Genomic DNA, 12,282 nt, shown 5'->3' with positions numbered 1-12,282 from the left:
TTCTGGCTTAATTAGCAGATCAACATCCTACATTGGTATTGGTAGCCTAGTTTGCAATAGTTTTTGTTTGCTGACGTCAGCCACTTGCTGAACAATTCTTATATTATAAAGTTTTATCCACATTCGTAATTTTACTGACAACAAACTTGTGGACTTTCTAGTATACTTTTTTTCAGGTTACCCCGCACAAGAGCTCTAATGTTCTATCTCACCTTCATAAACAGGATAATTCTAAAAAATGGATACCAAAGACGGAATAACCAACGGGAACTTATACCAAGAAATATCTGAGTCAATCACTAAAGAACAAATTCATTTCGTCCGTCTTGAAACAGAAGACATCAACAGTGTATCAAGAGGAATATTACTCGATGCTGATTATTTTTTAGAGAATGCTAAAGAAGGTTTTGGTTTTCCTCTTGGCCTTATTGGATGTATCGATTTTGATGGTAAACATGTCAGCAACAAAATCCTTGATTCAGGAACCACCTACGGTAATGGAGCCTTGTATCCTGATTTATCCACATTCAAGAAGCTTCCCTGGAGAACCAATGTAGCATCTGCCATATGTGATCTGAGCACAACCTTTGGAGATTTGAATACATCGAACTTCCACACAAGATCAATCTGTAAGCAGCAATTCCGGAAACTGAACCAATTAGGATTTGAATTAAAATCGGCATCAGAATATGAATACTATGTTGTTAACAAAGAAACATTAAAACCTTTAGATGAAACAGATAATTTTGTATCTACATTGTTTAATGAGGAGAAATTTGGAATCGCAAGTCAAATTATGTATTCTTTGAAGAAGATTGGAGTCTTTCCTGAAAAGTTTCACATGGAATGTGCGCCTTCAATGTTTGAGATTACCTTTAAACCAAGTTTTGGAATCAAAGGCCCTGATAATGCCATTCGATACCGCTCTACTGTCAAAGAGGTATGTAGAAAAGAGGGAGTTGAAGCTCTTTTTATGACTACACCTTTCAAAGATGAATATAAATCGACTTCGAATTTCAATCACTCTTTATGGAGTCTCACTGAGAGGACAAACGTATTTTACGATGCAGCCAATTCACACAAGCTTTCTGAAAAAGGTCAAAATTGGTTGGCTGGGTTGAAAGCACATTCAAAAGCATTGCTATGTTTAGCGATGCCGACCTACAATTGTTATCATCATTTTCAAGAAGAATTCAAACCGATGATGGGGATGAATACTGCATGGGGGTATGATAATCGTACAGCAGGCTACCGTGTCAAAGTCATCAACGAGAAATCCACTCTCATTGAGCATCGTCAACCGACATCTGCAGTCAATCCATACTTATACACGGCAGGGTTACTTATTGCTGGTATGGACGGATTGAAAAGAGGCCTTCAGCTCACAGATCCTCCTCATGATGGTATAGTCGATAACGAGCCCGAATGTAGCCCTTATTTTGATATCCCAAAAACTTTGGATGAAGCATTGCGTTGTTTTCAGGAAGATGAATTGTTTGTCAAGGAGTTTGGGGAAGAGTTTATTGAAGTGTACGTCACTTTGAAGAAAAATGAGATTCAAAGAATTGAAGAAATGAAGAAATTGAGTAACGGTGATGAGAAACTTTTGTGGAAATTATATACAAAATATTATCAAACTTTGTAAGAATTTCTTTTTTGTCTTTCGTAAGAAAATGGGAAATATTAATTAGTTATCGTTTTGCTTCCTTAAATAGAAATTGCCAATTTTAATTAAGCTTTTATTATAAATGTCATTATCAATGTTGGTACCTGTGGGCATGGAATTATTATAGACAGTGGAAAACAACTGCATGGTTGATCTTTGTCAATTTCTCATGTACAAGCCTTGTCCGCATTAATGAAATTATTGTTCACCCTCCTTCCACCATTAAATGATTTTTCGTAGCATTTTAATTGCATTTATCATCAAAATACACTCATCCAATTCCCAAATGAGACTTTAAGTTTTCCTCCGAGATTCAAACTCATCTAGTTAATTACTAATTATACGTCGTTATGACGTTTTAAATTTCGAGAAAGATGCAAAAACATGCTATGTATAAGAAATTAAATATTGACACCGGAAATTTTTAAACTTCAACCTCAAAAAATCTTCCGTGCCACCACGTGCCACCAAAAGATTTTCATACCACAGTGGAGCTATGAGACTCACGTCTAATATATGTCAATCTCAGCTCTTTTCGGAGAAATATTGGAAAGATATATCCAATTCAAAATTTCGTGTCATTATAAACATTTTGTTTGATTTTACTCGTCTGATGATGTTTTTCTCACACCAAATTTCATAAATGTATCCGTTTGGTATTCTAGCATTTATTTTCAAACTTTTAGCCAGCAAAAGTACGATCAGAAAAAGTTAGAGAACTTTTTAGAAAAAAGAGTGTTAATCATTTTTCAAAATCAGAGTCCTTCGAGCCCCGCTGACAGTTGCGGACAAAGCCTGTACATTGATTGTTTTCTGAAACAATAGAAAGACTTCGCTCTCCACCGTTTCATTCGATGTTTATTCAGAGTTTCTATAATAAATCCATGCTGTGGGATATAAGTATCAAGTGATGAAGTTGAAGTATTTTTGCATATCAATTTGTCTTCTTAATTTTCCGATTATTTTTTGAACGGATTTTCAAGTGAGTAAGGGTAGATTTTCAGGAAAATTTTTTATTCCCAGAGTAAACTTTCCCAAATTACTTTCCTCAAGAAGAAGACCTTAAAGCTCGTTTCTTTTATAAGAACAATCAAAATTTTTGAAGCCTTGGGATGTTCTTAACTTTTTGAGTTTTAAGCCAAAAAATGTTCTTAACATGCCATTTTTTAAATATTTTTGTCAATTTTCCTTTGAAATCGGGTGTTGTAAGTTTCGCAAAGCCTTAAAATGTTCTTAACTTGTTCTTAACATTTTGGCCATCGAAGCCTTATGTTCTTATATAGTTTGTTCTTATAAATAAAACGTGTATGTTGTACGTTATGGCTTATTGATGAAAGAGTATTTAGTCTTATTTAAGTAAGTACACCTTTACTATTTATCATTTTCGGTTTATATATATTTCCAGCAGGTTGTAGAAGGTAAAGAAATAGAATCTAAAAATTACAACAATATGTACGCATGTTTCTTCAAGAGTTTACCCTAAGAACACAAGGCTTCGTGGCTCAATAATTAATATCATTTTGATAACATTCTAACTGGTACCATACTTGTCTATTCATCCATTATAAATCTCTTTGTTTAACTTTGATAGATTTAATTAAGGCCCGTGGATTTAATTAACCCCCCGTACTAGGGCAAGATGAGTTACGGGGATGCTCCGCTGGTCAGGGTACCTTTTTTAACCTCCACGAGTCCCAGGTAGGGTCGCAAAAACACCAAAATAGAAAAATCAGTCTCTCGTAGGGTGCCTGTTTTTGGAAAGTTTGGGGAAAAAGTAGAAAATTTGAGAAAATTTTGGAATTTCAGTCCCATTCAGGGTCACTTTTTTCGCAAATTTCGAGTCCCACGTAGGGTCCATTTTTCGAACCTCAGCGGAGCACCCCCGTCGGTCGACAAGGGTAGTACCCCCCCCCGGGAATTAAGGAAACCTTCCAGTGTAAAAGTGCCCTATATTTTTCGAAAGCTTATTAAATTCTCTATCGATTGATGCTGACAACAGTCAATTTGACCAGTGAACTGTTATCAGATAGAATAATATCTCACTTTGGCTACTTCATCATCTATTCAGATTCCCTTTGTCAAAAGTGATTATTGGTCGTAAAAACAGTTTCTCAAAATCTGATGCGTGGATAGAAATCTCTTTATGAGGGTATTTTTTCTCAGTTACGAAATTTTTAGTTTTGGAAAACGATTGATATTTACAAATCTATTTTAGCTTACAATCTAGAATTTTAGGAGCTGAAATTTAGTGATTCCATAGCCTGGATATCCAAGCTCAAAATTTTAGAAAAAACAAAATTTACCTCAACATACAAAGTTCTAAAATTATAGAGCTTGGTCTCCCTAGAGAATGAAAGTGCAAACCCATGTTTCCAAACTTTCCTAGCCAACCCAGGGCAGCAAAACAGAAATTAATAAAAAGCAGCCTTACAAGATCCAAAACCATTTAAAACATCCAAAGATTACACCAGAGTCCATGAACAAGTTTGCATGTATCAACCATGGTTTCTTGGAAAATGAACTCGCCTTTCTTTCTTCTTTTTCATGTTTTCATGTAACAGAAAGCTCTATTTTCACTAGCAAGTGGAGGACTATCCTATTTTTGCTTCAGAATTGCTCCGCTCCATGTAGATCGGCCCTTACGGCTTTAGCGACGTGAGTGCAAGCAAGCGGATTGCATTCTCATATGGAGAATGCAAATCGCTCTAGGGAGACCAGGCTGTAAACCAGAACATAAAATATCAAAAACTAGACTGTGAAATAGTTTATAGTCTGGATATCCAGGCTAGTGATTCCATCGATTTTAACTCCTAAAATTAAAAAATCAATTTATACGGAAAGAATAACTAATTTAGGTGAAAACTTGACACCCAAATTTCTTTTTTTAGAAGTGCGTTTTCAAATAGTTTTCAACACTGGTGAAACAATAAAATGAGCTGATATGTAATTCTTATTTGCATTGAGGGGACCGAAGTGCCCGAAATTTCCAGTTGAAAATAATCAAATTATGTGTATAATTTTTGAGAATTCAAAAGAATCCAATCAAGCATGAGGAAATATGCAATTAAAATACGATAAGAACAAAGAAATAACATTATCATTGCACACGTGCAATTGAATTCCCATTGCAACTAAGGGACCCCTTACAGACACGCTTCATTTTGAGGGGGGGGGGGCACTCAAGGTAATTGACCTACCAGACGTTCGGCCCTTAAGGGTAGGTTTTTCATAGTTCAGCTAGTGCACTGTAAGGGTAGGAAATTACAAAGCTGCACTGAACTGCACTGTAAGGGTAGGAAATTGTGATAAAAGGCCAATTTTTTGGTAAAATTGGCACAAAATTGGTCAATTTTGGAGGAAAAATTCCACATTTTCTTGGAAAATTACAAAAATTTTCGCCCTTACGGGCGAGAAATTTTGAAAAAGTGCACTGTGAGGGTATGATTTTTCATGGAAATTCACTGCACTGTAAGGGTCCGATTTTAGAAGCCAAATTTTGGGCCGAACGTATGGTAGTTTTCAGATCGAGTGCCCCCCCCCCCGGGGGAAAAAAGCATGAATTCATTCTATCTGATAATAATTCTATGATTTGACAAAGAGATAAAAGGTGACAAAGGAAACATGACCATGTCCTCTTTAAAAATGACTAGTCCCCTTATCTCGGCAATTTAATAAGATTTTTTATATGATTATGATCTAGAAAGAAAGATGTTTGCCACGTTGTTTTCCTAAAGCTTAGTTTGAATTATTCGATAAAACGTCAAAAAATGACATAAAAGACATGGAAAAGAAAAAGCTAATTTTTACTTTAAATGGTCATAACTTTAGTTTAAGGCAAAAAGAAACTGTCTTTGCTGAGTACAATAAGTCCGTAGCTCAGACATAAGGGGACTTATTACTCGTGGAATGACCTTAGGTATCCCAATTTTCTGTCTTATATGTCTTATATAGTTTTGTTCTTATAAAAAAACGTGAAGCATCAAATCACTCATACGTGATTCATCTGGAAACTTACCCTATCCCAATCATAAAAATCTTAGAAAAAAGGCCAGAAAATGGTATTCCTCAATTATATCGATATTTAGTAGCCTGACCAACTCAATTCACATTATTTCCAAACCCCCCAAAATACTTGGAAAATAGAGATAGATTTTCGGAATCAAAAAAATTCAATTACGTAAACAAATGTGAAACAAGTCTGATTACAAAAGAAGAGCGACAACTTAAAAAAATCGTTATCCACAATCTGCTTCTAAAAAGCTTTGAATTATTGGTCGAAAAGAAATCTTCAGTAAGTTTTTTCAAAGGTACCTCTGGCACAAATTTGCCAGTGACCCTTGAACAAGAAAAAGTACAAGTGAAGTAATTGAATGTGATTGTAGTGATATATTAAGTTATTAATTATTCTGTACGAAAATACCCAAGTAATAAGAAGATTACATGAATAATGATGATGATAATAAAAACTCAAATCTCGAAAGCAAACAGACCCTAACGTACAACGTCGCCGAATTGACTTTCGGATCTGGAATTCAGTAAAACTGCAAACGGGAATCGACGTATGCGTAGTTTGAGAAACAGTCATCTTAGATTATTGAGGTTTTTTAACGAACTGAGTTACTGACTATACAAAAATCTAAATCAATAAAGCAAGTCAACATGAAATGTGGTAGCTTAAAGAAAGAGGCATTCTGCGCAGGAAAAAAATAAATAAAGGTAAAAAATCAGAAAATTAATATCTCATATTTTGCTTTAAAAATTAAATAGTAACTTGGCTAATGAAAAAAAATCATGTAGAGGTATCATTATCTTTGAAATGAAAACCAGCATCATTCCTCTGTATAATTCCTTAGGATTGAACATCGAAAATAGATTCAAACGTCGCTCTTTTTACCGAAATTAGATCATTTTCAAAATGGTGCAAATAAACAGTATGTAATAAGGAAGCCGGTTTGCCAAGTCTAAGCAGAAATTTTGCTGTTAAAAAACTGCCCTACAAAAACGTGTTACATAAATATTTAACTGCTAATAATGTTATAACATTTTCTTTTAAAATTGTAATTATATTCTTTTCTAAAAATTTGTTAATCACAGCGATACTAACAACGACACCAATATCTACCTAAAATGACACCACCAACATGTGTTCCGAATGTTAAGTCCTTCCACGATTTATCATATCTTTATCGATTAACCGATTTACCGATTCGAAAGTTTTCTCGATTTGTGTTCAATCTTTTTGTAAAATGAGCGATGGCATCAATCTCAAACATTTCAAATATAGAAAACACGTACTCTTGAAGTGCTAACCAGTAAACTGTCGTCAAAAAATTTCGTTTCAATAACAACGTTCCCGCTAAACGAGAGAAAATAGAGATCTGTCACACTCGTTCACGTTTGCGAATAAGCAATGGTAGTTAAATGGTACGATATAGACCGGGCATCTTTTATCGGGCAAAATAAAGTCGCAGGGCAAGTGACTTTTTTCATTAAAATGAAAAAAGTTTTTTTGACCACAATCTTTGACTAAGTTTTTCTCAAAGCGAAATTTTTCTTAACTTTATTTTCCTGTTAGGAAAATGTACAATCTGTAAGTGGAAGAAATTATCAGTTTAAAAAATTCAAAGAAAATAACTAAAAGCAAATCATAATTGCTTGCTCTTTAGGTAAAAAGAAGTAGAGCACACAGCTATGTTACGAACCTCAAAACATTAGCGGGCATCATTTGTTCGGAAGGAGCTGCTTCGATGATCGATTGCCAAGTGTTCGTCGATTCAGGAATCACAAAACCGAAGTCGAAATACCACTCTGCAATAAAGCAAATCCGTTTAAATAAGAGTATGATTTCAATTGCTAATTAATTGCCTTTCCAGATACAATTAGCACATTTTTTACTAAGATTAAATGTCAAGGTTTACATATCGATAATTACAAAAGCTGTCACTTACCCATTTCTGAAATGTGCTTTACCCTTGCATTAATACATAAATACGCAGACAAATCAAGAGCGCTCAAAAAAAGGAAAGATTTTATCTTTCATCATCCCTAGAGCAAATCGCTTCACCAGACTTTAAGACAAAACCCAACAACCAATGATAGATGGTTACCTTCCAAACATTTCCCTTTGAACATGACTCTTTGTTCTAATTTGAATTTTTCCATCGATTGTTTAGAAGAAAAGTTGATTTCTCTGGATACAGTCCTGCATTTCAAAATTCTTTTAGGTACTCGCGCTAAAATAAATTGAAATTGACACGTGAGAATTGTTATACTCGTTTTTACCGATTTTAAGTTATACCTTACGTGGATTAACTTTTGCGTTGACTTTATTTAGCAAATCAAAAATCCAAAGATTTGGCGTGAACAAAATTTCGCGAAGCGGTCACTTATTCTGCCAAATTCCTTTCATTTTCCTAGGGTTTTTGCTTAAATTCTGATTTTAAATATCTTAATACTAATTTTCACGAAAATGGGCCGAAAATCGCGAAAATTAATTTAATCAACTTAAAAGGTACATGTTTTAAAATTCATCTTATTATTTTAATCTTAATATGATCACGTGACAACTTTTTCTACCAACTTTTCTGTACCTTGTAGCTTTTTAGCACCATTTTAGAGTTACGGTTTGAAAAAAGTTAAAAAAAAAACCTGCTAAATAAAGATAATGAAAAGGAGAACTGTTAGAAAGATACCTTCGTGTTCAGTTCCAGGTACTGACCTATAATAAAAAAGAAAGGAATATTTCTCTTTTCTGCTTGGAAATATAATTTGGTGAATATTGGCAGCGCAAATCCTTTCTCCAAAAACAACTTCAAAAATAAAAGAAGAGCACTCTTAATCGAAACCAGTCATTTGACATCCTTTAGTTTTAAACAATAATTCAGCACAATTTACACCATCACAATTCCACCCTTTCTTTTTGAACAATACTGATGGCAAAAAACAAAGTATGAATCTTACAAGTCTTCATTGCCTTGCCACATTATTTTCCCAGTCTCACCATCTCGTAAATTCATCCAGTTACTGCGTAGAAACCAAATTGTCAAGGAAAAGAAACAAATTAAAAATTTTCGGGCATGGAACAGCATACAGTACAGTAGGGAACAGTTTTCTTTAGATATTGAGAGGAAATTGCGAGATTATATTATGAAAAACATTTACTTTGTGCTTTTCGAAAGCTGTCAACACCCCTGCAATTTCATATTTTTAAATGTATATCATCAAATTTATCATATCATATCATAGTTGAAGTTGTGAAAATTATTGTTTCAATACTGACAGTTTCATGTTTTATTCATTCAAACAATCCTCAGTTGAAAATAGTTTTTTGTTTTTAAGAGTTCCGTGGCTCTTACAAAAAAATAACATTGCAGGGTCTTCGTCAATAATTGACGTGATTTTACTCCTCGGTGTCGTGAACTTTTAAAGTGAACTTGTTCACGTGACGACATCTTACCATCAAATTTATATAATCTAGTGCAGAATGTGCCTCAGATCCATCTACTGTCTTTGATTGTTTCTTAAATATTACATTCTATCATTTGTCTTCGAAATGGCTTTGAAAGGAGATTAAAAAGTTACCTATATCACAACTTTAAAAATGTTAAAAGGAATATTGATTTGTGACAAATCCTTCAAAATAATAACTGTCCTACATATTAACCATATGACTGACCTCTGAGTTCAGCTGGCAGAATAATCCCTATTTGCCTGCAAATTTGAAATCGGCTTCCATTTTTTGCAATGTAATGCCCTTAACACAGATTCAATTTTTTTTAAGAATTTTCGGATATTTTTAAAATTTTCGAATACTGTATATTCAAAGGTTCAACTTTGAAGATTATTTAGAAATCGAGTGACTGTTTAATACCTTTAAAAATTCGTATACCCTTCTTTAGTAATATTGGAAGAATAGACCTTAGGTTCATTTCGAAGTTTTTTGAAACTGTCCTAACTTTGTTCTGGCAAAAAAAAAACCTTGGGCGGTTTTTCCCAAATTGCCATAAAGTAAGACTAGTAACTAGTCGTTGAAAACAGACCCATCATATACAAAAAATCAAGCTCCAAATAAAAAGAATCGAAGGGGTGAAGTTGCGTCTCTTTTCTGAATTTCAACGACTAGAAGCTACTTCCCTCAAAAAACGTTGTTTAATTTTACAACTTTTGTTAGGTTTTTGAAAATCCATCCATATTTTTTGACTAAATGATATTTCATAGCAACAACATTGAACATGGGAACAAATAAATAAATGAGAATTTTCTAAAAACGCAATAAACAGAAAGAAAAATAAATGCAATCCCGCACGGGTCAGACATACAGAAATCTGTATGTCTCTCCTTACGATTTTAGGTGAAGAAAAAAAGGCGTTGGAAGTAGCTTCTAGTCGGTTATTAGCCTAGAAATCTAAGCCAGATTGATTCAGTCACTTAGTAAAATCGGATGGTAAGTTGTGACTGAATATCTGTTTTATCTATATATATATCTGAATAATAGTTTTTCAAGGCAAACTTAAAATTCCGTACATCATAAAAATCATTAAAGCACCGATAACGCTATATTGCCTTCAGCCGTATCTTGGCCTTGTAAAAACTGGCTTGGTTAACCAGGCTAGTCGGTTATTTTCCTCTTCTCTTACGTGCGCTGTATATTTAATTAGTGTTTACATTATTTGATTGACAGTTTTATTTATAAGGTTATAAGTAATAACCGACTACCATAAAGTTAAACGATTACTTACACTAATCTAGCTTCTGAACTATTGGGAATCTTATCTGCTTAGCCTAAACTTAAAATAAACACAGAATAATCTATAATCAATTTGAAAGGATACAGTTTGAAACCAGACATGATTTGATCTGCTTTTTCTGTCATTATTTCTAATTTTGATGTTCTAAATAAAAAATTAAGAAATTATGCAATAATATCTTGAGTCTTGGTTGAGGCAAAGGATGAAAGAACTTACTGTTGTTCATCTCGTATTCTTGTGTAAAATGTCTTTTCTATGCAAACAGAGTGGAGGAAAGTGAGAGTCCTGGAGCACAAGCAGTCCCTTTTATATTGAATTTACAAGTAGCATGTCTTGTTTTATAAATTGTGTACATCTTCTACTAAAATCCCTATATGGCTTGATTATTAAAAAAAATCTACACGAAAACGAAGTATCGTACTTTCTGAAATTGCTCCACGTTTGTTGTTAAAACCTTATATGACTTCTAAAACTGTAAATTAGAGTTTTTGCCTATATTAAAAACTGTTTGATCTACGAGTTCCATCACAACACATTAGTGCAAACAAGTATTATTTCACTATCAATGAGATCAATATTTCGATTTAAAATATGACATTTTGGCATGCTATTCCTAGGAATAGTCTCTCTTTTCTCAAGCTAAAATTTTCATTAATTTTTACCTGAGACTGTCATATTTAAAAACACAAAGTGTCCGAAAAAAAATTGGCACCCATGTTATTTTGATTCCCCTACCTCTTAGCTTTCCAAAAATGTATAGCAAGTGCTTTGACTAAAAAAGTCAAAAAAGTTCAAAAAATTGAACAAATTTCCCCTACCAATAACACATCCAAAGCAATGTTGCAAAGATGTCCTACACTGTTTAAATGTTTTCGGGATGGGTCCTACCCACGACGGAGTAGGAATCACGACGCTGACAGACAGTGCGACATGACTCAATCCATATCTAATCCATAAGTCTATGTGGAACTTAAATATTCCAGGATAAGAATTTTACCAGCGTTCCGTAAAAAAACACATTGCAGAAATCTTTTCATTTTCACAGGATTGATTCTCAACCACAAAATACATTTTTTGGTCAATGGTTTCTTTTCTGACGTTCTTCCTTTGAAGAATATTGGTCAGTTTCGCTTTCCACTTGAGCGTGCAAGAAAAAAGTAATTAGCTCGTGTTTTTCCGTGGGGGAATAAAGATGAGGCAGCAATCTTGTGCCGAGGGCGCTAATTAATATCCACCTTATTTTGTGTCAACGATAGAATGATCCAAATACAGGGATATTACAAATGATAAATTCATTTTGTAAGTGTTTATTTTCTGAGAGATACAAATAGTATATTGAATATTATTAACTTACACCTACACTGATATGACCAAAGCCCCCTTCACACGTACACTGTTTATGCTGCACTTAAAGGCCTTTCTAGATTAGCCGCACAAGAAAAAAAGGGGTCAAGCTGTAAATTTTAATAAGACCCATTGTGGCAAAGGGAAATGGTTTTGAAGAACCAAATTTATATACAAAAAGGTTATAACAATATTTAAATGTTCTGAAAACAAGTGATATCTAAATATTTGAGCTTTCTTTATAATGTTGGATTTGATGGTTTGTTGTAAAAAAAGTTTACCAACGTCCTGATTTTACAAGCTATATGTAGCATGCATTGCCCTTATTTTATAAAATTGTTATAATACGAGAAATTGAAATTAATATTATCTCCGTCATATTTCAGAAATCAATGTTTATATCATATTATCTCCATAATGTTTCAGTATTATTTCATAGACAATCATTATATTTTATCTCTATTGACATAAGTAAGGCATTTTTTCCTCATTCAATATTCAAAGTCACTGTAGAGGAAGGAGCTC

General features: G+C 33.6%; 2 protein-coding genes across 2 annotated transcripts; one reads left to right on the top strand and one right to left on the bottom strand.

Annotated features, from left to right (window-relative positions):
• Positions 1 to 228: 228 nt before the first annotated feature.
• On the top strand, positions 229 to 1,674 carry LOC136813504 (lengsin-like). The gene has a single exon (XM_067070017.1). The coding sequence runs from the start codon at positions 239 to 241 to the stop codon at positions 1,643 to 1,645; it is 1,407 nt and encodes a 468-aa protein (XP_066926118.1). The 5' UTR covers positions 229 to 238; the 3' UTR covers positions 1,646 to 1,674.
• A 4,358-nt stretch (positions 1,675 to 6,032) lies between these two features.
• LOC136813503 (retinal rod rhodopsin-sensitive cGMP 3',5'-cyclic phosphodiesterase subunit delta-like) lies at positions 6,033 to 10,565 on the bottom strand. The gene is made up of 6 exons (XM_067070016.1): positions 10,498 to 10,565; positions 8,627 to 8,689; positions 8,359 to 8,384; positions 7,774 to 7,899; positions 7,369 to 7,474; positions 6,033 to 7,022 (listed from the first exon to the last, which is right to left on the bottom strand). Exons 1-6 carry the CDS (start codon positions 10,536 to 10,538, stop codon positions 6,941 to 6,943), a joined length of 444 nt encoding a protein of 147 aa, XP_066926117.1. The 5' UTR covers positions 10,539 to 10,565; the 3' UTR covers positions 6,033 to 6,940.
• Positions 10,566 to 12,282: the final 1,717 nt, after the last annotated feature.

The sequence above is a fragment of the Clytia hemisphaerica genome, unplaced genomic scaffold, assembly GCF_902728285.1.
Source record: "Clytia hemisphaerica strain Z4C2 unplaced genomic scaffold, Clytia hemisphaerica genome assembly, whole genome shotgun sequence".
NCBI lineage: Eukaryota > Metazoa > Cnidaria > Hydrozoa > Leptothecata > Clytiidae > Clytia > Clytia hemisphaerica.
This window is presented reverse-complemented; position numbering and strand designations above follow the sequence as displayed.

Excerpts from the sequence above, each read along its gene's own strand:
- LOC136813504 (XM_067070017.1), top strand. The coding sequence starts at position 239 with ATGGATACCAAAGACGGAATAACCAACGGGAACTTATACCAAGAAATA.
- LOC136813503 (XM_067070016.1), bottom strand. The coding sequence starts at position 10,538 with ATGACAGAAAAAGCAGATCAAATCATGTCTGGTTTCAAACT. Across the intron at positions 8,385-8,626 it reads TGGCAAGGCAATGAAGACTT|GTCAGTACCTGGAACTGAAC; the intron begins GTAAGATTCATA and ends TTTTTATTATAG. Across the intron at positions 7,475-7,773 it reads CAAAGGGAAATGTTTGGAAG|AGTGGTATTTCGACTTCGGT; the intron begins GTAACCATCTAT and ends GCTTTATTGCAG.